Genomic DNA, 27,518 nt, shown 5'->3' with positions numbered 1-27,518 from the left:
GCCATTTTGCGTTATTTTTCAAGAAACGGCATTGGGAAAGATTTTAAGATAGTATATTAGATGACGAAAATTTTTATAGTGGAAAATAATAATTTTACACATTTAGAAAAGATTGTACTGTGGATATTGTTTGAAAAAAGGTTAAATCATGATGGATGAAAATAAATTACCTACGTATCAAGCTTAAGCTAAAGCTTTCTTTTAAGCCAGAATAAATACCAGATCCATATTTTTTAAATTTGCCTTTTACTGGGTTCAGCTTTGGCTGGCCAGACTCTAGCACTGATTGTATCAAAGCGACTCCCACAAGAAAGTTGTCGCTACAGAGATGTCGCAAGCACATTTTGCTGCTAATAAAATAGGTCTTTAAAAATTCACGAGTTTATGCTTCGTTCGTGCAAGTTCTAACGCTTATATTATGTGGAGTGAATCATTTTCTAAAATCCGTGCGACATGCATTTAGTACAAAATATATATAAATCAAACAAAAAAATAAACTCGCGTTTTACTAAAAACTTCTATGAGAACATATTATAGTATAATATGTACATAAAATGTAATTGTAATTGTTTTCAGATTATTATCTATGTAATTAATGTAGTGTAAAAACAAATAAATTATTTCGTCTGTTGCTTTGAGATAATCTGTGCTCATATTCATGTCAAAAGCCATCTTTGACGTTCTGCCGAATGTTTTACTGTCAAACGTCAGTGTCATTGTTTACTGTTTGGCCGTGCACTAATATTTACAATTTATATGTAATTATTCGTATTTGAATAAATTGCATATGCATGATATTATGTACAAAGTTGTTTATTATAGTTATACATAGATTATAACAATGCTGCCAGGTATAGGTGTTTTTGGAACTGGCGCTGTAGCCAAGGTGTTAGTGCCATTCCTTCGAGAAAAAGGGTTCCCAGTTGAAGCTATTTGGGGTGTGACGCTTCCAGAAGCTGAAAACACTGCGAAAGAGCTAAAAATACCTTTCTTCACAAATAAAATTGACGATGTTTTATTGAAAAAAAATGTTAGTCTAGTTTTTATAGTATGTGCACCGAATTTGCACGCGCAAATATCTGTAAAGGCACTAGGAATAGGAAAACATGTTGTTTGCGACAAACCTGCCGGCCTATGCCAAGCTGAAGCATTGAAGATGGTGCGGGCTGCACAGTATTATCCGACACTTATATCTATAATAAATCACTCATTGAGATTTTTGCCTGCCTTTAGTCACATGCGCAAATGTATTCTTGAGGGTTATCTTGGCAATCCAGGAGAATTAACTTTAATAGATGTGAGAGTACAAATGGGCTCACTGCTTGGAGACACGTATAATTGGTTGTGCGATGATACTATGGGTGGAGGCACTCTAACATTAGTTGGTAGTCATGTTATAGATTTAGTTTCATATTTAAGTGGGCAAAAGGTTGTCAAGGTCCATGGTGTCTTTAGAACATTTGTAGAGGAGACACCCAAAATTAATGGAATTAGAAAAGTGACTGCACCTGATTTTTGTACATTCCAATTGCAAATGGACAAAGGACTGTTGGTAACCGCAACTTTAAATAATCATTTACCAGGATTATGTTTCAATCAGGAAATATATGTGTATAGCAAAAAGGGATACTTAGTGGTCCGTGGAGGAGACTTGCATGGAAAATTACATAAATCTAATTCTAAGAATGTAGAGGATGGGAAAAGACAACAAGACAAAGAAGAAGTTATTTACGTAGATATTGAAGACTTGAGTTGTGCATCAAGTGTTATTCCAAAACCATATATAAAAGGGTTATGTAAGATGATAAGTGCATTAAAGGAGGCATTTTTGCCTGTTAAAGAGCAAATGGATTGGGTAAAAGAGCCTGTAAGAGCCGCAGCTACGTTTGAAGATGGGCAAAGAGTACAAGCAACAATGGAAGCATTACGTCAATCCAATGAAGATGGGAGATGGATTTCAGTTCAACTGCTCACAGAAACTCCTGATCCTAACCCTGCATTATCTGCTGCTGTTAGACGCACAGCTATTTCCCTACTGTAGTTAGGATTATGCCATTGAATGTACCTTTTCTATTTATAGATAAGTTTTGCATTGTTAAGTTGTATGCCAGTATTATGTATGTATATTGATTATATGCCATATTGTACTATCATATTAAATTTGTACTTGCCTGTACAAAACATAAATTGTGAATTTTCTAGACACTGTGATAGTCATTAAATTTTTTTATGTTTAATACTCTAAGCTAATTATGCATTTTTTGTGTAAATATTGTAATAAATTATGAACATAAAAAATGTTTATTTATTTCAATTATGTAATGATTTTATTTTATTTTTTGTATTTACACAAGGATTTAAGATTGACAAGAATGAACCTTTTCTTGTAGTTGGACTTTGCCTTGACCTTGCAAGCTTAATGCAGCTAAAATAAAAAGAAATACAATAGAAATTAAGTATTATGGTATTTCATATTGCAATTAAGTTAAAACTAAAAAGGGTTGGTGTACTTAACCTCATAGCAACCATAACCTCAAAATTCAGTACAGAAAATGTTATTCAAAGTAATGGCCAGTTAATTATATAACACACAAGAAAAAAGAGGGAAGTAAAATAATACAACATACGTCTATAACAATATTATAATAAATGCAAAGATAACATTTCCACAGAATTGAACATATTACACAACCGCAGCACACATACACTACAATGTTTTTTGTCTAACCAAATATAATTCGAACCGCATAACTAAAACTACCAACTAAAATCAATTTTCAATTTTGGCCAAAATATCAGATTCTCTAAATAGGTGGTATTCCTTCTCGTCGTATTCGAGCGATACTTTGGTACCGCCGTACTCCGGCAACAAGACTTTGTCACCAACTTTGACTAGCACTGGCACGAATTCACCATTATCTTTCCTAGCTCCGGGTCCAACAGCGACGACTTCACCGTGAAGAACTTTAGATTGCGCCTTCTCCGGAATGACAATACCACCAGCGGTTTTCGTAACTGCCTCAGCCCTTTTAATAAGAACTCGGTCCAAAAGAGGAATTAGTCGCTTTGCTACACCAGCCATCTTCTCAGAACAAATTTTTGTCTTCGAATAGACGAAATCACGCAATTAATGTTGAATTATAAATCAAACAAAGATCTAGAATATTCGAACAGAGATGCCGGCGAACGCTAGCGAAAATTCAAGAATCAAGATGAGAAAATTGGCTTTGGCAATTGGCTCGGGAAAAGTCCATGTGTTTCCAGGGTTGCTATTTTAAATTAGGATTTCTTTATGAAATTAAACAGAAATTATAAAATTTATTTAAAATATTAAATTATTACACTTCTGACATAAATATCTTATGCAAATATAATAATATAATAAATAAATATTTTTTCTCAATGCTACTAGTGCCATCTTGTATCGAATAGGTAAATTTTATTAAATAAAAAAATAAAAATGTGTCCTATAGATGGCGCTGTAAGGGAACTACTTTAAATATTTTGACTATTCGCTAATAGATGGCTCCACAGGTTGTAGAACTAAAGAAGACACCGTTCAATTTTTTTACTATGTATGTACATAGTTAATTAATATTTTGGTATATATTATTTCAATCCAAGCCAAAAATTTTAACAATTAATTACGTGTTTTCAGGAAATTTTCTTATTATTTTTTAGACTTAAATATTTCACATGATTTCACAAAACTGTATCGAATTTTTCTATAATTATAAAATTTACATTGTACACTTTATTTTATCTAAAATATCACTAATAATTGTACCCATAATTGTCAAGTACCACAGAGCAAGTAATATAGTAAGAGACGGCACTCAGTACTTCGATTTCGAGCTCACGCACACATATGCATGTATTACTTAGGTCAAATCTTATATACCAACCTATGAAAAGTTTACGTCAAACATGACCCACATTGCTGCCAACATTTAAAAGTTGTCGTTGCTAGTGATGTCTCTTTATGAGTGCTAGTATCGATAAAACTTCATATCGATATCGATAAAATTATCGATGCTGGGTAACAGCACTACTAATTCTCATCCATATTCAAATTAAGGGAAATTAAAAATAAAACACCAACAATGCAGATCAATAAGTTTATTATAATATTAATTATTTAATAACATTTTTGTATAATATTAAAACACACTATTATCAGCAAAAATCTTGCAAAAATTGATAATTCCATTTGAATTTTACTGAATATCTTTATTTAGGCATGTAGGACTTAATTCGGCTTAAATATTATACAACTAGATTCACATTTTATACTTTTCCTTGAAATATTTTGCGGGATTTCTATTAAATCTCGTTCTAAATTTCGATACCAATATATCGTTGCCGTTCGGATCGCCATATTGGAATTGTATATGAAGAAGCCGTTGTTTTCTTTGGACATAATAATATCTCCTCTCCAATTGATTCTACAGCCAGAACATGACGTATTCTCATAAATTGTTTTGTAATTATTATGTTTTATCTTCCATATAGAACAGTCATTGGGTACATATTGCAAATATTTAGTCACAAATCACAATTATCTACACACAAAGATTTTAACATTGTTTACACAATATAACACTTTTTCTTCTTTTTACACTTTTGGCAGAAATATTACAAATTAAATAGTTCAGTGTACTGTACATTAACTGAGTAAATAACAAAATCTACGATATACGAAGAACAAATTTTGTTTAACAACCATCAAAACAATAAAATAAAACGCCATTTTGAATTCAAATTTCAAACAACAAATCAACATCAAGACGTTGTCTATGCTTAAGTCCTTACCATTGACAAGAAATCGAAGAAAGAAAGAAATAATTTATAATTGTACTAGCTAAAAATTAAAATGTACAAAAATAAGGTTTAAAAAAAAAGAATAAATAATAATAAATAAGTAAAACTAAAATATTAAATCTTTTATTATATGATTACATCGGAGAGGCCAACATTAGAAATATTTTTATTTTTTCTAAAAGTTGGCAGGCCAGACTTGACCTTAGGTCTTGGAAAAGTACAAAATAATTTGAACTCTATGTCAATTGAATGAAGTTTAAAATTGCTTGAAAATGTAAGCCTAACCAAAACGATGTTCTAAGTGTCGACCCACTGGTCAAGTACGCTCTCGGCGCCGCGCTGTGACCGTCGATGGAATGCGCGCCGGCGCCGGCCAGTCTCGGACACACCTGCGCGCGCAGCTTTCACTCACACATACAAAACCTATCGACTCACGCTATGTCCGAGCATTTAAGAGCTGTACACATATTAATTAATTGTTTCGATGTATTAGCATTTAGCACTTCCTTGTTCGATAATATTCGGTCGGTATTTGCCAATTTACTTCTTTATACATATTTCTCAAGGTATCTTTATTCTAAGAGTAGGTAGGTAATAAGTTAAGTTGATTTAATCTAAAATAAATAAAATAAACAATAATCCTCATATTATACAGTTCTTACTTTCTCAGCCAACAACTGCATGTACTGCCTGCAGTCTGCAGAAGAATTCAGCATAATCTACAAAGGTAACATTTTTAATTTACCCTGTAGCATGAAATACCATGAGGTACCTAGGAAACTTGTTTATACACATAACAACTTTTTAGAATAAATCGATACTTAAATGCACAACACTAGTCTTAGTCACAAAAGCGCGCGCATCCCGATTTATGTTCGCTTCTTTGCGGTCACAAAAGCTTGACTTGACCAATGTCCAATACTATTGTTATAGCACATGCTTTGACAACGCTTTCGAAAATTTTAATTTCTCTCGGAATACTCAATTGACGCCGCTATCTCATTGGACCTATCTATTAAATATTTCGAAGTGGCTAAGCAGATTTTTATTTTCTTCCATTAGGTAGGTATTTGATTTTGGAACAGGAAATTTTAAACATTTAACTACCTATATATTTTAAATTTCTTTAAAAAAAAATACGGGTTGCACTCCGGGAGTGCCGGCAGAAGTGAAAACTTGATTATCACAGACATTTATTAACGTTCGGCATGTTTGATATTTTGGAATGGTATCCGTCTTACGCATGGAATATAAGGGCTAAAAAAAATCCGTCTTACGCTTTTTCGATCAGGCCACGTGTCCTGACGCGAGTTTATACGAGCGATTTTATACCCAACGGCCAACGCCGCTAAAGAAGTTTTCACTTCAAAATAGAAATATCCACTGTATATAATATAATATAATATTATCTAATAACTGTGAAAATTATAAAGAAAAAACCTTATTTATTGCCGAGCGGGTTAAAAAATAGTTTCGTTGCTCTATAGCGCTCTCATTATCTTGTTTTCATAAATATCTACATTCATATTATATTTTTTTATAATTTACAAAGGTAGCGACATGTTTGGAGCAAAATTGAAAAGGCTTCTAAAAAGGTCTTTTCATAAGTACGAAAAAGGTAAAAGAATCGTACTGTGGCTGGATTCACACGACTAACTGTAGAGCCGAATTTTGCAAACATGTCATGTATAGGGTGACCATAAATACCTCTATTTTATAGATATTGTTTTTTAACTCTTTTTACAAAGATAATGTAACTACATAAATTTATTTTTGAAGTGAAAACTTCTTTTTTTCCGTCTTTTTTTTAAATAAAATATTACTTATCTATCTCATAAAAAATTATTACATGCGGTTTTGGGTACAGTATCAAGTACATAATATTAACAATGGAGTTAGTACTTACCTCCAAAAATATTGAGTGTACCGAATTTTATACAGATAATATTCATTTTTGATTACGAATAATATGACTATAATATTTACACTGTTTTTTTGTATATAACAAATTTTATTTATTTATATAGTTACTAACTAACTACAACTATATCCAAGTCAATGAATGCCAATTTCAGTAATCTTGAAATCTTCAAATCATGAACTAATTGTCACCATTTGCGATAAAAAGTTGCGGTAATAGCCTTACGCGGATGTTCAAAGCGTACAAAATAACACAACAAACACGGCACACCACTTTGTACAGCCTTCACACGGGCCAGCATTTGTGCAGCTGCGTAAATATAATTACGCTCTTACTGCTCTTATGCCCTAGCCATAAGAACCATATTTGTATGTGGATGTGTGCATAGATGTGGCATAATGTTGTGTTGTACGTGGATGAAATCAGACAGTTCTCACGACGACGGCACACAGGTGTGCATCCGGCTATCTCAGTCCCAGTGAATGCTGGGATTCGTTTTGTTTAATAATTATCGTCTAGATAAGCAGGATTGAAATAAGACTAATGAAGTATTTCAATATTCGTTGATAAATTAAATTAAATTAAAAAAAAAATATTTGTAAAAAAAGGAGTGCTACAGAAGAAAAGAGCCCATTCAATTTATCTATGTATGTACTACATCCCCGCATTGTATATCCAGAAACTAAAATATTTTTTGTTGACAAAAGAGCTAGTGGTTGTATTAAACGGTAGGCTGCTGTAAATTGTAAGCTGGTAGCAAATATCTACTAAAGACCAATATAACTTGCAATAGTTCTAATTAAATAAATCTGTTCAAAACAAGACTGGGTCCCTGTAAAAAATTAAGAATGATCCGAAGAAACTGTTACCTGATACTGATTTGCCGATTGCAAAATTCATAGCAATCATGTCGTTACAAAAATTGAATACGAATAGTTTATTAATTAAACTAAGTAAAATCCCAAAGATGAACACACCTACATATATTTTTTTATTTTGTAACTGGGCAAGCTACCCATATATTTTACGAATGAAAAGCGATTCTTTTTCATATTTTACTGACTATATACAATCTTTCCACTACACTTCGATTTCTTTGTTATTAAATCATTTTTATAGATATTTCGTTATCACTTTTTTATTAGGTATTTTAAACTTATAAATTAACAGAACATCTTATCACTTTTTTCGAGCGATTCTCGCGTAAAATGAATCTTATCAAAACGTAGATGTCAAATTTAGGTTATTCAATTTTGAGTCTTAACCTATTAAAAATAAAGGTTAATATTATACGTGCTATTTTGACAAGTTTAGAATAATTATTGTGGCACAAAGTTTATCAAGGTTACTTCTATCAAGTGGAGTTGGATTTGATTTGAATGTTCGATTCGAAATTCGAATACTTGTGTTTTTTGTCCACTATTTATAACATTTCGTTTAGTAGTAGAATTGTCGAGTTCAATTTGCATGTAGCGATAGACAAACGAAACATTTTCCTTAAAAGTATTGTATATTAAATAACGGAAAATGTCTCAGCCGGTCGTCGAAGTTTCCGAAGGGAAACTTCAAGGAAAGATACGTGAAAGTGATAGTGGCTCTAAGTTCTTTGCCTTCAAAAGCATTCCATTTGCCAAACCCCCAATCAACGAGCTTAGATTTGCGGTAAGTACTTAAACAGATTTGTCATTTATTGGTATTAAATTTAAAATAAAACCTCTGATTCATATTTTAAATTAAGTATGATTAAAGAAGACTAACAAATGCAATGCAAACCAATAATAAACAACCAGTAATACTCCTGAAACATTATTCAAATACATATAAGATATTATATACCTGTGTTCAACAATCAAAATAATTTATATACTTTTAAATTTTAGCCTCCCTCACCACCAGAGCCATGGGAAGGAGTTCGCGATGCTACGAAAGAATGCAACATCTGTCCCCAGCTTGATAAAGATACTTTAAAAGTAGTGGGTGATGAAGACTGTCTGTATATGAACATTTATACACCAACCCTCCCATCGTCTAATTCGGTACCACTGCCTGTTATGGTTTTCTTACATGGAGGTGGCTTTATATTTGGTAGTGGGACCGATGATTCTGTTCATGGACCAGATTATTTAGTAGAGAAAGATGTAGTTGTTGTAAGCTTAAATTACCGCTTAGGAATTCTAGGTTTTCTGTGCTTGGATACCAAGGACGCCCCAGGGAATATGGGTCTTAAAGATCAAGTTCAAGCATTAAAATGGATACAGCAAAATATAAAGAGTTTTAATGGTGACCCAAACAATGTTACTATTTTTGGTTTTAGTGCAGGAGGCGCATCTGTCGAATATCTACTTTTATCTCCTATGGCTAAAGGATTGTTCCACAAAGCAATTGCTCATTCTGGGTCCTCCCTACTGCACTGGGCTCAAACATCAAGAGTTAAAAAATTGGCTGCTTTAATTCCTGTTATGAAGAAAACTGTTGTGGCTGACGACAATGCCTTACTTAAATACTTGAAAGATTTATCAACACAAGAGTTAATATCAGCATCTATGATGGTTTTGGCTGCTGATAAATTTAGGGGAGGTATTAATTTTGGTTTTGTGCCAACAATTGAGAAGCCAGGTGACTGGGAACCTTTTATTAGCAAGTCAACTTATGATATGCTGGCTCAGGGAGAGTTCAATAAGGTTCCATATATTTCTGGTTTTTGTGACCGAGAGGGATTATTAATGGTTTCACATGGTGCTCCAATATTGGAGAAATTAGCAAAGGAAAAACACTTTGTGTCATATCTTCCATTCTCGTTGGATCCAACTGAAAAAGTTGAGATGGAGACAAGACTTAAAGCTATATATTTGGAGGGAGAGAAGAAGTATGATGATGTGGATTCCTTTGCAATTGATTTCTTCACGGATGCAGATTTCTTAGGTGGCTTGTATGTATCAACAATGTTGATAGCTAAGCATAATTCTCCGGTATACTTCTATGAGTTTGCATATGATGGAAATCTAAATTATGTTAAGAAAAAATTTAAGACAGATAGAGCAGGAGCATGTCATGGGGATGATGGAGGATATGTTATTAGGAGTGAAATACTTAAAGATAAGTTATCTGAAACTGATATACTTGTGAAAGAAAGAATATGCACTATGTGGAGCAACTTTGCTAAGTTTGGGTAAGTCAAATTACAATAAAACTATATCATAACTATATTAAGTACAATTAATAATATTTTCATTCAAAAACTGAACATTTTACAGACTTAAACAAATAATTTACTTAATTGTATTTGCTATAGAAATGTAAGTACCTTTTACTCACTCAACAGATTTTTTTTTTGTGGTATTTTAATAAATTGTCTTACTATTTTTCAGAAATCCCACACCAAAAACAGATGAGATTATCTCTACTATATGGGAGCCCATTGCTGAAACGGGGTTTACATATCTATATATTGGAAAAGATCTCACAAATAAGCAGGAATTGTATCCAAAGCGAACGAGGCTGTACAAAGAACTTTATGAAAAGAAGTATAAACCATAACAAAATTAATCAGACAAGTATTGTATTGATTTTTGTTTTAATTTTTATATCTTAAATATATATCTTGCAATTTTAAGGTGCTAGTATGAAATGTGTCAAGTAATAGTGTAGTGTAGTTAGTAGTGCAGTTTTTTTTTTCAAGAATTTAACTACTACATTTAAGTAGTAATTTTGTGTTTTTTGCCTTGCCTTTGCTTTTTGACATTTTTATAACATGATTTATATTTATCTAAGATATACTTTTTTTGTTAGTTAATTTCTTTTGGGAATATGTATTGATAGTAATTTACTAACTGGGGATAACATTTTCACTTATACTTATACTTATTGTATACTTATATCAAAAATGCATTAAATTGATAAATTATACATGTCCATTGGACTGCCCAGGACAAGGCAATTTTTTAAAAGCCAAGTTTTTAATTTGGATGTTGTTATTAATTTTGAAAATTAAATTTATATTATGGATATTGGGGTGTTTTAATTTTTTCTTAATAAGTATAATACTTATTTTACTCAGCAGAGGTTTACAATTATTAATTACTAAAAAAGGCATAAAATCATGTATTCTAAATGCTTATATTACATCAATTCTTAATGTTTTGATCATTGAGATAATATTAATATGGAGACGACACCGCCTACATCACTTATGTTCCACTCAACATACGCCATGTGGCGTATGTTGAGCGGTTTTTTTTAATGGTTTTAAAGTGAAACGCATCAAATATGCCTTCGTGTGTGTTACGATATTGCGCAGATAATACAAATAATACGGAAAAGTGCATAGGAATAACTTTCATCGGTAAGTACCTAACTAGATAATAATTTTTAAAACTTAGTTAGAGCAAAAAAATGGCGCACAGATTTTGTTCGTGGTGTCTCCTCCATACGTAGTAATATTATCTCAATGGTTTTGATAGCAGTATCACCATAGAAATCTAAATAACAAGACACTAGAAGTCGTAAGCGTGCGTGACCTTGTCGCCACTCAGGTGATTTGCACATCACCAGTGCATTCGTCACTGTTCAGTTGCTCTGGAGACGTATGAGTGTATACATGGTGTGTTTCAGCAATTCCCATTGCGGAAATTTTTCCACAAGTTGTAATTATACTTATAAAGGAATAATATTTCATCGGAAAATATTTTTTTTTAGAAATAATGCCGTTTTTCCTTAAAATTATAGAATATTTACAAGTATTACGAGTGTCACCATAGTAATCGAAATAACAATGAATGACACAGTCGACCATTCTTATTATCACGTTTGTTCGTATTGGAGCAAAAAGTCTCATATACTTAGGGATGTTATTCTAAAATAAACCGTAAATTCGTGCGTTAGGATACATATTCTCAAAAGGGTTTGACGCACTTGGTGCACTTCTCAACTTGTACACCATGCTCAAATGGTGAACTTAGCAACTTGTACACTTCTCAAATGGTACACTTCGCGACTGGTACACGTCTCAAATGGTGCACTTCGCAAATGGTGCACTTTTTAAGATTAGTTGAGATTTGGAAAAACTGTGTAAAAATGAAAGAATTTTTAGTTTTGGATGTTTAATTTTTATAATTATGTCAACACAATAATAATAATTAAACTATACAGAATCACCTTAAACACTATAACATTTTGGGTCATTTTAATTTTTTCAAAAATAAAAATGTGACTCGGATATAATAAAAATAATATAATTATGTCAAAAAGTTAAATAATAATATTACAAAGGTTATTGATATAATATCATATTATATCATATCTTTATTATGATAGTTTTTTACTGTAAATCTACTTTTTTTTGACATAATTATATTATTTTTATTATATCCGAGTCACATTTTTATTTTTGAAAAAATAAAAATGACCCAAAATGTTATAGTGTTTAAGGTGATTCTGTATAGTTTAATTATTATTAGTGTGTTGACATAATTATAAAAATTAAACATCCAAAACTAAAAATTCTTTCATTTTTACACAGTTTTTCCAAATCTCAACTAATCTTAAAAAGTGCACCATTTGCGAAGTGCACCATTTGAGACGTGTACCAGTCGCGAAGTGTACCATTTGAGAAGTGTACAAGTTGCTAAGTTCACCATTTGAGCATGGTGTACAAGTTGAGAAGTGCACCAAGTGCGTCAAACCCATTCAAAAGCTTAATTTAATAGATAAGTTAGTTTTCACTAAAATCAAGCTGTCCAATAAAAGGCATAGTTTACTTGTGTGTACTGTTTAGCTTTCGGTTTGAATGTGTTGATTTTGGCGACAGCGGTTTTCATACGAATTATGACATTATAGCCCTTCTATGTGTCTTGTTATTTAGATTTCTATGAGTATCACAGATTAGAGAATAGTAACTTCGGCAGTATTCTATCAAAACATTATGGTCCTCGGTTTTTATTGTTACTATAGGTATTTATTATTATATATTAGGATTAATAATAATTTTAATTTCTTCTTGTTGAACTGAAGGTCAATAGTAAAAGCATGGTGATAGAATTTGTAGTCTGAACCAGACCATAATGACATTGTATAGACAATTGTAGCTAAATTGGGTCAGTGTTCCTATGCACGTTTTTTTAACTTTATCTAGAAATCCCCCATAAATAAAACAACATACTCAATTATAAAATAGATAGTAAACATTTTAATGTCATAATATAATCACTAGGTACATATAAGTAAAATTTCATTTCTTGTACTTTTCATATATTTTTTTGAAAACAGCCATTCTCTTTGGTTCATAGTTTGATTTTATACAAAGATTAGAATTAATGTTTAGGTATACTTGTGAATTGGGGGTAAATTTCGGCCATTGAATGGAGAGATCGTTGTTAGGTGTAGGATTCCTGAAAAAAATATATTTATATTTATAATGATTATATGCATATTGTGATAATAACATGAATGAATGATAAGATAATACCTAAATTAAGATTTAGTTTCTTAAATAACGAAGATACAATATGTACTTAAGTGTTCTTATCGTTTATATGATAAACGGGAAAAATTCAGTCCACAGAATAATTCAATAAGAAGTCTATAAACTCCTCGTTAATCTCATTAATATTTATATTTATCAGAATTATATTTACCCAGTTTTTGCGAAATTTGTCCAAAGAGTAGTCAAAGTATTTCTCATTTGGATGTCTTCTTGAGTCGGTTCTCGCGTACAAGGAAATTTAAACATATATCCCATGTCATCCGCATGAGCTGCTCCCTCCTTTTCGATCTTATGTAAATACTTTACAAAGTTTAAATTGCCATCATAGGAAAATTCATACATGTATAAGGGAACATTGTGATTTGCCAAGATATTCCCTTGCAACCAGACTCCTGATACAATATCAAAATCGCTGAAAAACTCGACAGCGTATTTATCATCGCCCTCAGTCTTCACAGTTTCTAAGTACATGTCACGTAATTCTGCACTATGTTTCATTATGTCTTTGTCCAGAAGTTTATAAGGCCATAGGTCAAAAAATGTTTTGGGCTCTAAAATATTTATTGTATTTTCTTTGGAACCTAAAGATAAATATCCTTCCCTATCACAAAATCCTTTTATAACAGGTATTTTGTGATATCTGCCTTCTTTAAGCAATTTGTATGGTTTTTTAGTAATTATTGATTGTCCATCACCAAAATCTTTTTCAACTGTTGGTACGAAACCAAAATAGAGCCTCGTTGTATTAAAACCTCTGACTATTTTTTTCGTTTTCTTTGTCAATACATCAAATGGTACATTTCGTAAATACTTATAAATAGCATATTTATCTTTAAATGTCCCAGAATAGTTTAAATCGTGCAGAATTTCTTTCACGAGATCTTTCATATTGTGGTTAAAAGTCCAGTGATTTAGGCTACTTCCCGATTGAAGAATAGCTTTATGAAATAGACCTTGTGCTGTTGGAGCTAATAATAAATAATCAATTAATGCTGCTCCAGCACTTACTCCAAAAAGGGTTACATTGTTTTTGTTTCCGCCAAAATATTCTATATTCTCTTGTATCCATTTCAGAGCTAGAATTTGGTCTTTTAATCCCATATTACCAGGAACTTCTGGAATATCTAAACAGAGAAAACCTAGTATGCCTAGTCTATAATTAATTGATACAACTACAACATTTTTTTCTATGAAGAAGTCTTGTCCTAAGTCGTATTTATTGGTACCACTACCATCAAGAAAGCCTCCTCCATGTATGTGCACCATGACAGGCAATAATGTATCTTGTCTTGGAGGTAGTTTTGGTACGTATACGTTAAGGTAAAGGCAGTCTTCAGAACCTTGTACAATTTTATTAAAATATTGACACGATATGTGATTCAAATCTATTTTGGTTGCATCCCTTACGCCATCCCAAGGTTGTGGTGGCTCTGGATTCTGAAACAATTTATAGTTAAACAGTTTATTGGGGTTTATAGACGTACTATTTTTTTTAATATTTTTTTATCATAATATTATAAATTACCTTAAATCTCAATTCTCCGATAGGTGGTTTAGCGTACGGTATATCAAGAAATTCCAAGTATTCTACACCATTATCTGTTCTTGCTATTCCGCCTTGTAGTGTGCCTTGTAAAATATTTACTACAGTCGTTTGTTCATTGATGAAGGTCATGTTGTTTTCTTCGATATGTATACCTAGTTATAAGATAAGTATTATAATGCCTCTAAATTTTTTATATTCCTGAAAAGAAAAACATCGTTTTAATAATTTATTTATTTAGAAATGTTCTTCTGACTGAATACTACTATTTCCTTCGTATCATGATTCATGATGCATACCAATTACCAATTACCTAATTCAGTAAAGGCGATTGTTCATTCCGACTTAAGATAAGAAAGATTAATGAAGATATTCTATTGATGGATGGATTTGGATGTAATGTTTTATAATATAGGTAATGTATCAAACTAATACCGGTATCATCATACTATTTTTACCTTTGAAAAATATTGCTCAATAATTCTGAAAAAAGGTAATATGCGAGAATTTTTAGCTATATAAACATTTTAAATTCAAAGCAAAACAGTGAAGTAAGTATGTCTATATATTTTTTTGGTAAAACTCCAAGAGCAAGTATTTGTACTTTGTCGCTTTCGAGTGAAAACTGGTCAGGCGCCGCCCCGTCGCGGCTCCGTGAAATACTCAGGTGCGTCCTCTGCCCACGGGATTTTTTACGGTCAGTGTGACTAATGTATTGTTCTTTTTTTTATTTTAAACTGTTAACTATAGGAGGTAAGAATTGAGAAAGCAGTCAATACGTCACTAGTTATAAATATGATACGTTATAGAGGTGGTAATCATTAATTAGGTAATAAATTGGTATTCATGGTTATCCTAAACTAGCTTTCCGCCTGCGGCTTCGCCCGCGTTTTCAAAGAAAAACCCGCATAGTTCCCGTTCCCGTGGGATTTCCGGGATAAAACCTAGCCTATGTTACTCGTGGATAATGTAGCTTTCGAATGGTGAAAGAATTTTTAAAATCGGTCCAGTAGTTTATGAGCCTATTCATTACAATCAAACAAACAAACAAACAAAGTTTTCCTCTTTATAATATTAGTGTAGATAAGTAGGTGAGTACCTAACTAGTTTATAGTTTTAACTTTTGACCTTAAAGTAAGTATACCTACTTAGAAACCGTCTGTAATAACAATCGTTTCTAACTCTTTAATTGATCATTAATAAAAGGCTTAATTGAAAGTATGTACTTATTTTTCTTTCTTAATTGTGTCTTACGTACCTAATTTTTGTCATTTTAAAATGTCATTAAAAATTGCCTTTTAAACTTTTTTTTTTCTATTTCATATACACCTCAAGCAGGGCAGTCAACATTTCATTTCCTTACGAGGTGTTAATTAGTAAAAAGCTCTACGCGTTAACATTTATTGGCAGCCCTGTACGTAGGCGAGGTACGGAGGCAAGGCGTCGACGGAATGCGGGCTTGAATCACCATTGTTGAGCTTTGCAGGTGCACGCCGTGGGAACACGATATTTTGGTTAGCCAGATTGGGTTATCAGATGTAGGTAGAATTGAGAAACTAATTAATATAACAGATTGTTCTTATGTCAATTATCTTCTGAATGGATTTTGAACCTAGGTCTCTATTAATTAGAATGATACTTAGATAATTATTAAGATTAAAAATAGCTGTTGTTGTACTAATATTAAAAAGCTGAAGAGTCTGTTTGTTTTAAACCGCTAATCTCAGGAACTACTGATCCGATTTGAAAAATTATTTCATTGTTAGATAGCCGATTTATCGAGGGAGGCCATAGGCTATATTTTATCATCACGCTAAGACCAACAGGAGCCGAGCCACGCGGGTAAAACCGCGAGGCACAGCTAGTTTCTTATAGGCCGATCTAATTAATAAATGTGTATTTTCGATAGTCACCTTGTACTATGTAACTATAAGTGATAAAACATTAATTAGAATAATAATTAAATGATGATAATAGTGGTTTTCATTGAAAAACTCAAAATTTACTTTTTTCGGTAAGTAGGTAAATTAAATCGAACGTAATAATCTTGTACAATAAATCTGCAGCCTATTATCATACAGGTGTTTCATTAGAATTTTAAAGTTCTATATTGACGTGGAATTTTAATGTGAATAGTAAAACTCCATTCATGAGAATGTTTTTGAATGAATCTTGCAGTCTTATGTAATTGATTTTATCGATTCCGGTTTCATTAATTCATAGTTAAAAATTCTCTGTCTATACTTATTAACATTATCAGTTACTAACAAGTTTAAGGTGTGATACGATTGAATGAGGCTAAAAAGTAACACCTGTTTAGTGAATAGCCAAAGTACCTACATAGGTACCTAAGTATTGAGTACCCGTTTGTGTATTTAAGGATTAAACTTGTGTGTCTCAATATTATTCGATGTTTAATGTATTATTGATTTAATTAAGATACCTATTTGATTTCACAAGTACAAAAATATTTGCCTTTTTTATTTCGTAAATTATTTGGATCATTTACTTATTTATGTCGAAAATAGGTGACGTGAATAAAAACTAGTCAAATTAAATTTTGTTGCATAAGTACCTACATTGTTACTGTCGAGGCCAACATATTTCATCATTTGAATTTTCAATCAATATCTAATTATTAATTTTTCTCCTGTCAATATTCACAACTGCTCTATATAAATTGACCTACACATTCTGTGCAATAGTAATACCAATTACTAAATAGCCGACATTTGGTTCATTCACGTTCGCCTTCATAATACAATAACGTAGCATTGTGCGCAATTGTGCGTCTATTTGTTAACAATAGTCCTGTGTTGTGCTGACATCTGGTGGGCACAAAGGACATCGGTCCACTACCGAATCTAAATCTATACAACATTTACTGCCTAAGCAATAGAGTCTACATTCATCCGACTCTTTATAATTACAACTTTTATAAATTCTATTTTATACTACTAGTTTTAAGATCGAGTTTGGATCGTTCAAGTGCTATTTAAATTGCTTTATTAAATATCACGGAATTGCCACTTGTTACAGTAATAGCTCGGTGACGGAGGGGTGACAGCTATTTGCACTTTTTGTGTGTTTTGCCAGTTGGCACAAACATGATACGTAATTTGTTGACATGTGTACTGACTGTGCTCGTAATCTGATTTGAGGATAGTTCAATGCTTTAATGGTTTTTTTACGCTCATAAAAGAGGAATATTAATGTGGGATTAGTAAACATACTCATATTAATATTGTACCTGTGTCTCCTTGTGGGATAAGAGGCAATTAGTAATTTATACATGTTACAATAATTCCAGTACCTAGTCGATTTTATGTGCTCGAAATAGAACCCAACAGGGCTTAATCCTCGCGCTACCCACTGTACCTAGGAGGCGTTTGGATCGCGTAGACCGTAGAGGCTTTTTTACCTCACTGCAATGCAATTAGTCATTTTATCGGTCACAGTTATAAAGCGAGCAAGTGATCTGTAAAAACTTTCATCGCTTTTTAATGATGATTGTTCTCCTTCAAAAAATATATCAAATAGAAGTTAGAGTTGGTAAGACTCAGTATTCAAGCATAGGTAGGACAAAATACAATTTATTCTAAATAGCCCTAACTATCAGGTATGTATATACCTATGTAGGTACTTGCCTGTATGATGTCTATGAAAATAAGTAGGTAGATAATATTTTGTTAATAAATGAAACTAATTAAGGACAATGATATAAAACTTGTACCTGAACGACTTGGAATCAAATCGTTATCAAGCAGATTTTTGTGTCCTACTTCCTACTAATAGTTATTATAAATGCGGAAGATTGTAAGAATTTATGTTTGTTATCTTTTCACGGAATAACAAATTATCTTTTCACAGATAATCGGATCTATGAAGCTTGGTAGTGAGATAGATTAAGCTCTGGATCCAAGCGAGTGATATTCATACGTTTTAAATTTCCGCATTATTCATAAGTTTGATGTTTATGTTTATTGTATTTTTCATTTTTGATTTTATGAGAGTATTATAGGTACCTACATCTTACAAGCGTAATATTTTGGCCATACTTTGGTTAGCATTAGCTACTATTAAAGTATTAAGTATTCTGTGCTTTGGTGACACGAGCCTAAATTTGTTTGCCAAACGTGCAATAAGATTAAACAATGCGTTCTTATAATACAATGCCAAAATGCTAATTAATTAAATTAATCTCTTGTGCACGTGTTATATAATGGTCCGGGAGCCAGCAGCAGATTTTATGACCAAGTTCCTCTCAAGCGGTAATTAGTAAAATGCATCAAAGTATAGTATTATGAAGCCTCGTGAACGTCAGCTGGAGCTCGGTTGGGGGGAACAGCGGTTGTAGCCTCCCGTATCAGCTGACGGTTTTTCCACCAAGATACAGCCAGCTGACATATATATTTATCCACAGTTACATATAAGCTATCATCAGGTAAATTTTTGTTTGAGAGGAAATAACGGAAAATAAATTTTTCTTTAAATTTAACTTTCATGTTCGAGACACCAGCTGACGTATAATACACCATGTTGTAACCAGCTGACTATTTTTTTTCGTTGAGATATTGGGTTAGCTACAATTTGACAAATTTTTAGCTGAGAGGAAATGAATGAATGAATGTATTTTTTTTCCTATGTGCGTGGGAGGCTCACCCCCCAACCGAGCGCCAGCTGACGTTCACGAGGCTTTATAATACTATACTCTCATGCGTCTGACGAATTATCTCTTGAGAGGAAATAGTTAACCAAATTTGCACCTGGCTCCCTAACCATAACGCATAGATAATCAATCATCGCTTTGTGACGATGTTCTATAAATTATAGATTCAATGTTTGGATAAGAAACTGCCTTCCGATCATCAAAGTAGACACGAAGTAATAAAATGATGTAACAATGCTTAAAATTACACCTGATATGGAATTCAATGGAACATAACGATAACGTAATGTTATCTAAAATTGGTACTCTAATGTATGATTATCATATTAGATGCTTAGTAGTATTATAATTAGGATGCCTATACGATTTATTAAATAGGTACATTTGCAAAGCCTTTATTAGTTATGGAAGTCCAAAGTCTACGTTGTATAGGTAATTAGTTAGGTACTATTAATGTGACCAAATATACCTTTGGCCTCACACTTAAAAATTTTAAATAAGTAGGTACCTAGTTACATATTTTAATTTATTTTTTATAGATTTTCGAACAAAATTATAATAGATGGTTTATTCTTCCGCAAAATTACTCTCAAACTTCCAGTGATTTCTACACAGAATAGTTCCATGCGAACCTACTTACATAAAACTCGTGTTATAGGTACCTATACCTAGTTTTGTAAAAAAAGGTGGTTTGTAAGCCCTTGAAAATGAAGGAAATTTTCAATTTGTGGCGTATCGTACCTAATAGCTAGCGTAAAAGTGAGACGATATGCTCAACCACATGCTCAACGTTATAGGCGCTACCCGGCAATTTCGACTATGTTCAACCTCTATAAAGTCTGGTACAACATAAAGCACAATACCGAAAAAAATATATATAGTACGACATAAAAGAGATGAAATTAATTATTTTGGAACTAATTCGTTTTTCATTACCCGGCAACCCTGAATTGGCAATGTAGCTGTCAAGTTGAATAAAAATTTGTTGTTTTTTTCGTGAAGTGGAGAATTATTGAGATAAAATTGTTATTTAGAACAAGAAATTTAAATAAAAAAGGAGACATCATGAAAAAGGTTAAACGTAGCGGTGTCCGTGATGTGGTGTATAAAGTTTTTATTCGGTGTTTGTCCGAATTTCAAGCTGGAAATTTATTGACTGATTTGGAAAACGTTTACAAACGTACAGCAGAATATACCGGTGAGATTCCATTTATTTTTGCTCAATACTACGTAAAATAGAATATTCCATTAGTGACGAGTGTTTAATGTATGTATGTATGGCGATTATTACGTTTTCGCAATTTAATTTGAGGTTATTTGTATGTAAACAAAAACTAGTTTTTATAGTGCGACCAGCACAATTTGAGTCAAGAAGTTATATCCAATCCAACCAGCCTCAAATAAAGTACCTAGTTTAGATTTTACTACAAAGTATAGTGATTACTGTTTTCATACAGCTATCTATCTATTAATCAATCAAAACATAAGAAAAAAATCATATTAACTGTATCATATTTACAGATACTGAAGATGCCCCGTACCCTCTTGCCAGTACTTCGAAACAGAGTGATGATCAGTCCTTTGAAGGAGTAGAATATTTAGATTTTGATGAATTATATTAATGTACAAAATTTATCTACAAAAAAAATAAAAATATGTGGTTTTCAAATCGCCTTGTTTTTTTCTACCCGACGGACCCAGAAAGAGGGTAATGTGTTTGAGCTGCATGTATGCTTGTTTGTTTGTATGTTTGATTCTATGTGCGCCTCTGCAGTCTAAACACTTGACCGATTTTTATAAAATAACTAATTCCAAATACATTAATAAGTAAAATTTGACCTAGGTAGGTCAATTAAAATACTAATGTATTTTTGTCTTAAATTTACACTATTGCTACAATGAAACAATTATAACGGTTTAAATCGCGGTATTTATTTTAGATTATATTATATAGATTTTTGGATTTTTATTCTATAGTATCAAGATCGCTTGCGTCGCAGTATCAGTGTTGCTATATGAGCGACGGTGGCGCCCTCATTTATTTTCATCTCTTTTGTGTCGCACTGTAAAATAGGATGGTCTTTGATCTTTAATTGCTCGCGAGGACTTTTTTCCAAAGTTAATAGATTTCTAGAAAAAAAATGTGCCGTGGTCATCGATTTTTCCGCAAATACTCTATAAACTTCGTAACCTGCTGACTTAGAGCTCTGAAAATTGTATGTTTAATAAATTATCAGTTACACAACAGTCCCTGACGAGGATTTTTTGTTTCACTGATTGGTATCTTTTTAAATACAAAATGCGAGGAAAAAAGAAGGTCCAGCGGGAGAGGTTTGAGATCCGTCAAGTATGGTCAAGGTTATTAGCGCATGTATAAGCCTTAATAGGTATCAGAGTTTCTTAACAATCAAAGAATATAGCCCACACAATGTTCTGTATTTTTCCAACGCTATATTGAAAGATGGTGAATAATAATAATATAATTAGTCACTATTTATTCAAGTTATGTGTTAATATTTTGCAGGCAGTCAAGATTGACACTGTAGGTCGCACGAGTTGTATGCAACGCATATTGAATAACTAATAGTAAGATTTGCCTATTTAGTACGCAATTAGGCGTACTTTGTGTTACGAGGTTCGAGAATATTCCCTAAGGAATTATGATATAGGGCCTGTATAATATTTCCTAATGCGCTTTCGCTTGACGAAATTACAAGAAAACCTGTTTCAAGTTTTCGTTTTTGTCCATAAAAATATCTGTCTGCCTAATACCATGTCCCCTAGTGGGGTAAGGGGCAGATGCATTATTCATACATCTGTTTCACTGATCGATTTTGGTGATCAGCCATAGGATCAGCCTTCTGTGATAAGGTGGGTGTACCATGGAAGGCCACTCTAACAATTAAACAGTTATTATTCGTTTATTTACTGGATAAATGAAATTAACAAATATTTAAGTAATACTTTGTTTTATTACGTAACATATAAACCACTTTTTTAAATTTCAGATTTGATCAATATTGATTGAACGAACTCTTCCAAATGGCCTTGCTAGAAACAAGGCTCCTTATAAGGCCATTATAATAAATCAGTCATTTAAAACTAAAAGTTAATAAATAGCGATTAAATCTACAATAAAAAGAAGTGGTTTATATGTTACGTAATAAAACAAAGTATTACTTAAATATTTGTTAGTTTCATTTGTCCAGTAAATAAACGAATAATAAATATTTATTTGTTAGAGTGGCCTTCTATGGTACACCCATCTTATTTATTTCCGATATCAATGAAGCGAGGGACCGTACTGCCAAAATAGTGGCGCGAGCGATTCGCCGCCGCGTCTGTGATTTCTAGTTCGATGGGTGTTTGTGTAAATAGAAGGAATTTGTCATCATATGGCAATAACTACGAAATTTTAATAATTGGCCTTCGAAGGAGCATGGCCTTCCATGGTCCACCCACCTTAATACAATTCAATACAGGCTGTTAAGAAATTAAAGACAGAAACGTCGGGAAAATAATATATGAAATGAATAAATCGGGTTTAAAATCCTTTAAAAAGTCTTTAGTAAGAGTTAAGGATGGATTGTTATCCATCCTTATAAACGTTCATACATTTGGAAAGACAAGCAACTAATTTCAAGGTTTTAATCAAACAAATCACTTTACATTCAATCATGATATAGGTATTTTTCGCTATTATCTGGTCCGATTTGAAAAATTCTTTCGGTGATAAATAGCCTATTTATCTAGAAAGGCTATTATATCGTCACGCTAAGACCAACAGGGCCGGAACAATGCGGGTAAAACCGCGGGGCACAGCTAGTTATCTACCTAGGTATATTCAATTAATTATGGACATGAAGAACAAATAAATATCTTAAAGGTGATAAAAAATGATGTTGCAAGTTAAATATAGGTAACTATTATGATATAATTTGTGAGATAATTGCACTCTAGTTGAGATAACTGAATGCACTATTTGTTTCGCTGAGGTCTTCTTTGGCATTAAATGGTCAATATCCCAGTTATTGTAAATTGATAAAATTTCTTAAAACAATATACATTCATGATAAACCAGTCACATAAAGCAATAATTGTTATCAGTATTTACTCAATCATATCTTTGTATTTCAGATGATTATCGGTAGTTAGTTACCATTTACGTTTTCTTGTCATCTGTATATATTTGAATCCAATCTATGGCAAGTCTATATTCGGGTCGCATTTAGCATTGAACCGTTTAAAGCGGCGTACACTCGCCACTTTGCTTCAGTATCAATTGTGGTATAACTCAATCAACACATTAGCAATACGCCCTAGACATGGCAAAGGTGAACGGAATTCAGAACGAAATAAAAGAGTCGGCCTTAGACCTTATTGGGAATACGCCGATAGTCGCGCTCGATCGCTTACACCCAGGGCCAGGCAGAATATTAGCGAAATGTGAATTCATGAATCCTGGAGCATCGATTAAATGCAGATCTTCGTTGCATATGATAAACAAGGCAATAGAAAAGGGACTGCTGAAACCTGGTCAATCCGTTCTGGAAGTTACATCTGGCAACCAAGGATGTGGTCTAGCAGTCGTCTGTTCTGTAATGGGGTACCCCTTAACTGTAACAATGTCGATAGGGAATAGTGCTCAACGAGCTATCCACATGGAAGCCCTTGGTGCTAAATGTGTGCGAGTACCTCAAGTTGAAGGAACATACGGCAATGTCACCCTCGCCGACGTTAAAGAAGCTGAGAAAGAAGGTTTACGCATAGCTGAAGAAACTGGCGCTTATTATGTGAATCAGTTTAATAATGATGATAATGCAAATTCTCATTATTGTACGACGGGGCCTGAAATTTGGAGACAAACCGGCCACCGCGTCGACGCGTTTGTAGCTACGGTCGGCACGGCAGGCACGTTTACTGGTTCATCGAGATTTTTGAAGGAGAAAAACCCAAATATTCAATGCTACGTCGTTGAACCTGAGGGCTCGCAGCCCATTCGGGGCTGCGCTATTACGAAACCGTTGCATTTATTGCAAGGTTCCGGTTATGGGTGCGTTCCTAATTTGTTCAATTTTGAAACAATGGATGGCACCCTCAGTGTGACAGATGAAGAAGCATCGAAATATATGAAACTTATAGGAGAGAAAGAAGGTCTCTACGTGGGTTATACGAGCGGTGCCAATGTTGCTGCTGCTGTTAAGTTGTTAAACTCGGGTACATTGCCTGAAGACGCGTGGGTGGTAACGCTTCTTAATGACAGTGGCTTAAAATATACGCCAGTACCAGAGTCTCTAAGTGGTAAGAGTAATAATGCTAATTCAGATTGAATTTAATTTTATTGCCACTCATTAGTGAATAATAATAATTAATATAAAGTCTTTCAAAGCGAGTACGTTTAAGATAACTAGAAAGTTATTAACCAAATATATCACAAATAGCATTTAATTAGTGACATCGAGATAAGCGTGATGTTTGTTGTTATTCATTTTTTTCACTTATTTAACTGATATTACGTAATATAGTTTTATGCACAAGATGTTTAATTTATTTATATTAGATTTAAATAAACACAAATTATTGTATCTATATTTATTAATCTTAACATATTTATGTACATACAATACTCAAAGCATTATATTTAAACTTTTATTTTATAACGTTATTTATTAAATACTTATTATTATTAAATATGTTTTTTTCTTGTATTCCATCGACACCAGAGTAAAACAAATTATTTGTTTTCGTTTATTGCGTTTTCAATTTATTTGGCATGCTATTCCAATATTGGCATAGCCTAGAAAAGTAGAAATATTGTAATATAGATATAAATATATTGTTAAAGAAATATTCAATAATTGTAGGAACCGTTAATTATCAGTATTAGAAATTTGAGTCGTTTTCAAAATAATTGTACATTACTACAAAATGTTTGTCCCCCTAAAAAACCTTCGAAAAAAATATGGTTACGACTGAAATAAATCATTGTTAACGTTTTACAGACTAAACTTAAGCATACTGCATATCATTTCTGATAAAAAGCAATGAATTGCGATTCAAATTCTTACATAAATTTAATGTGAAAATAAAGTAACAAAAAAAGCTCCATACATTTTTTTATTGTCCCCTATGTGGACGACAATGAAAACCAATATTTTTATCAGAATTTTTGTATGAAACTTCCTATTTTTTTGTATCATAATTAAAAAGCAATGTTTGAAGTGTTATATCTGATAGATTAAACTATTTAAATTACCTTAAATAAACGAAGAATTACATATTATAAAAATGTCCCTATCAATCGTTACAATTTCGTGACACTGATTTATTGACATATTTAACCAACTTCTTGTATCACAAAGAAGAGGAATCTAACTCTAATCATTGGCAACAATGGTCATGTCACGAAAAGTAAGGTCACATTAACGCGCCGCCATTTTGTTTGTCGTCCAGACATGGAAGAAGTCCAGTAGTGTGCTGTGCAAAAAATTTAGTTACAATTTCCTAACGACGTATTCTCAACAAAAGTAAGTACATTTTGAAGAATTCACCTACCGCAATTGTAATATACTTAAATTATGACTAGAGTAATAGATTACACTTTCAATCTAATGGTAAATGTGATTATGTTTTGTGTAAAAGTATTTCTTAGGTTATTTTTTACATGTTACTGACGAACAATTTCTTGACATTTACTGACGTCAGTAAATTGTAGACGGTAAAGCTGTGGTCTCATGTGTAAAGTATGAAAATAAGATATTAAAATGTGTGTTAAATTAATGTAACGAATAATAATAAAGGAGAAAAACAATAAATCTCTCAAGATTATTTTTTTGTAACTACAGGCCATACTTTTTTAAACCATGATGTAGGGTTAGTAAAGTCGGGCTTAGGGACTTGACTTTTCCTGGGATCTGATAACTTTTTTATAGTGAAAGCGGATCAGTGAGTCTTGGCCTCCAATTTTACAAGTGGTTTCTGATGGGATAACGCTTGCCTTATTGCATTTAGTGTTGATCGCTTTTCCACCCACACGAGTGATGCTTACTTTTGTTTTTATTTTTATTCAAAATACATATATCCAACAGCTTTTTTTAGTTTCAGAATGCCGCTAACCGGTGCCGAACGGCAAAAAAATACATTGAAAAACTAAAAAAGCAAAACCCTGAAAAATATGAAAAGAAAAGGAAAAAACAGCTCGAGAAAGTGAAACAAAGACAAAGAAAAATATCAGATCTTAATGACAGTGAAAAAGAAGCTCGAAGACAAAAATGGAAAGAAGCTAATGATAGAAGAAAAGAAAAGGAAAAGCAAACAGAGAATTATAAAAATTGATTGTTTGTTGATTATTTTGGAACTAAAAATATATATTTTTTTTAACTAGTGACTTCTTACTTTTTTATATGTAATATTACCTTATTCTGAATACAGCCTTACTTTTACAACTTCCTGACATTTCCTAACGAAACAGTTTACTGACAATTTCGTGACGTACAAATATTTTGAAAATGACCCATTTATCAAATATATAAATGTTATTGGCGATTATATAATAATTAGTCTACAAATTTTTAAATCGGCATTTGAAGGACTGAATGAAAAATTCTAATTACCTAGTGTTAAATAAAATATGTATAACGAATACAGTGAACAGTTTTGACGTATCACGTAAACAAGAATAGATAAAAGTGAAAGGAAGATTTATTTGCTAAATATAACAATAATAATTATTGCTTCATCATGTTTACTTCTTGTAATCTTATTCTTGTGATATTTGTGACATACAAATACTTTTAATTAGTTACAGTGAGAATAAATATATTATATACATACCTACAGCTACTATCCATTATCATAAAATATATGATATCTATAACAGGTATTTATTTTTTATAAGAATTACATCATTACATGAATTTTTCAGCCTGGCTCTTGAGACACAGAGTTCCTCTAGTTCAAGAGTCAGAATACATATTTTTGTAAAGTTGTTTTTGGCAAAATAAAGATTTCTTTTTTAATTTTGTTTAAAGAGTAGTTTTTAAATTTGGAACATAACACATATTTATTGCGCCTACTATATCGT

The 27,518-nt window shown here is 32.3% G+C and overlaps 5 protein-coding genes across 5 annotated transcripts; 3 read left to right on the top strand and 2 right to left on the bottom strand.

Annotated features, from left to right (window-relative positions):
• The first annotated feature begins 714 nt into the window (after window positions 1–714).
• On the top strand, window positions 715–2,298 carry LOC149904142 (glucose-fructose oxidoreductase domain-containing protein 1). The gene has a single exon (XM_090107966.1). It carries the CDS (start codon window positions 842–844, stop codon window positions 2,039–2,041), a length of 1,200 nt encoding a protein of 399 aa, XP_089964092.1. The 5' UTR covers window positions 715–841; the 3' UTR covers window positions 2,042–2,298.
• A 330-nt stretch (window positions 2,299–2,628) lies between these two features.
• On the bottom strand, window positions 2,629–3,246 carry LOC149904141 (10 kDa heat shock protein, mitochondrial). Its single transcript, XM_090107889.1, has one exon. It carries the CDS (start codon window positions 3,080–3,082, stop codon window positions 2,771–2,773), a length of 312 nt encoding a protein of 103 aa, XP_089964015.1. The 5' UTR covers window positions 3,083–3,246; the 3' UTR covers window positions 2,629–2,770.
• Window positions 3,247–8,082: 4,836 nt separating this feature from the next.
• Window positions 8,083–10,447, top strand: LOC149904140 (juvenile hormone esterase-like). Its single transcript, XM_090107916.1, has 3 exons — window positions 8,083–8,404; window positions 8,623–9,911; window positions 10,111–10,447. The coding sequence occupies exons 1-3, from the start codon at window positions 8,270–8,272 to the stop codon at window positions 10,277–10,279; spliced, it is 1,593 nt and encodes a 530-aa protein (XP_089964042.1). The 5' UTR covers window positions 8,083–8,269; the 3' UTR covers window positions 10,280–10,447.
• A 2,514-nt stretch (window positions 10,448–12,961) lies between these two features.
• Window positions 12,962–15,027, bottom strand: LOC149904139 (juvenile hormone esterase-like). The gene is made up of 3 exons (XM_090107833.1): window positions 14,749–15,027; window positions 13,375–14,660; window positions 12,962–13,128 (listed from the first exon to the last, which is right to left on the bottom strand). The coding sequence occupies exons 1-3, from the start codon at window positions 14,896–14,898 to the stop codon at window positions 12,969–12,971; spliced, it is 1,596 nt and encodes a 531-aa protein (XP_089963959.1). The 5' UTR covers window positions 14,899–15,027; the 3' UTR covers window positions 12,962–12,968.
• An 8,639-nt stretch (window positions 15,028–23,666) lies between these two features.
• On the top strand, window positions 23,667–25,090 carry LOC149904138 (uncharacterized). Its single transcript, XM_090107790.1, has one exon. It carries the CDS (start codon window positions 23,761–23,763, stop codon window positions 24,763–24,765), a length of 1,005 nt encoding a protein of 334 aa, XP_089963916.1. The 5' UTR covers window positions 23,667–23,760; the 3' UTR covers window positions 24,766–25,090.
• Window positions 25,091–27,518: the final 2,428 nt, after the last annotated feature.

Source organism: Colias eurytheme, chromosome 12 (assembly GCF_061535395.1).
Source record: "Colias eurytheme isolate Ceu_HAF_F1 chromosome 12, ilColEury1 Martin Lab GWU primary, whole genome shotgun sequence".
Taxonomy (NCBI): Eukaryota; Metazoa; Arthropoda; class Insecta; order Lepidoptera; family Pieridae; genus Colias; species Colias eurytheme.
The sequence above is the reverse complement of the archived record's forward strand: the minus strand, read 5'-3'. Positions and strand labels throughout refer to the sequence as shown.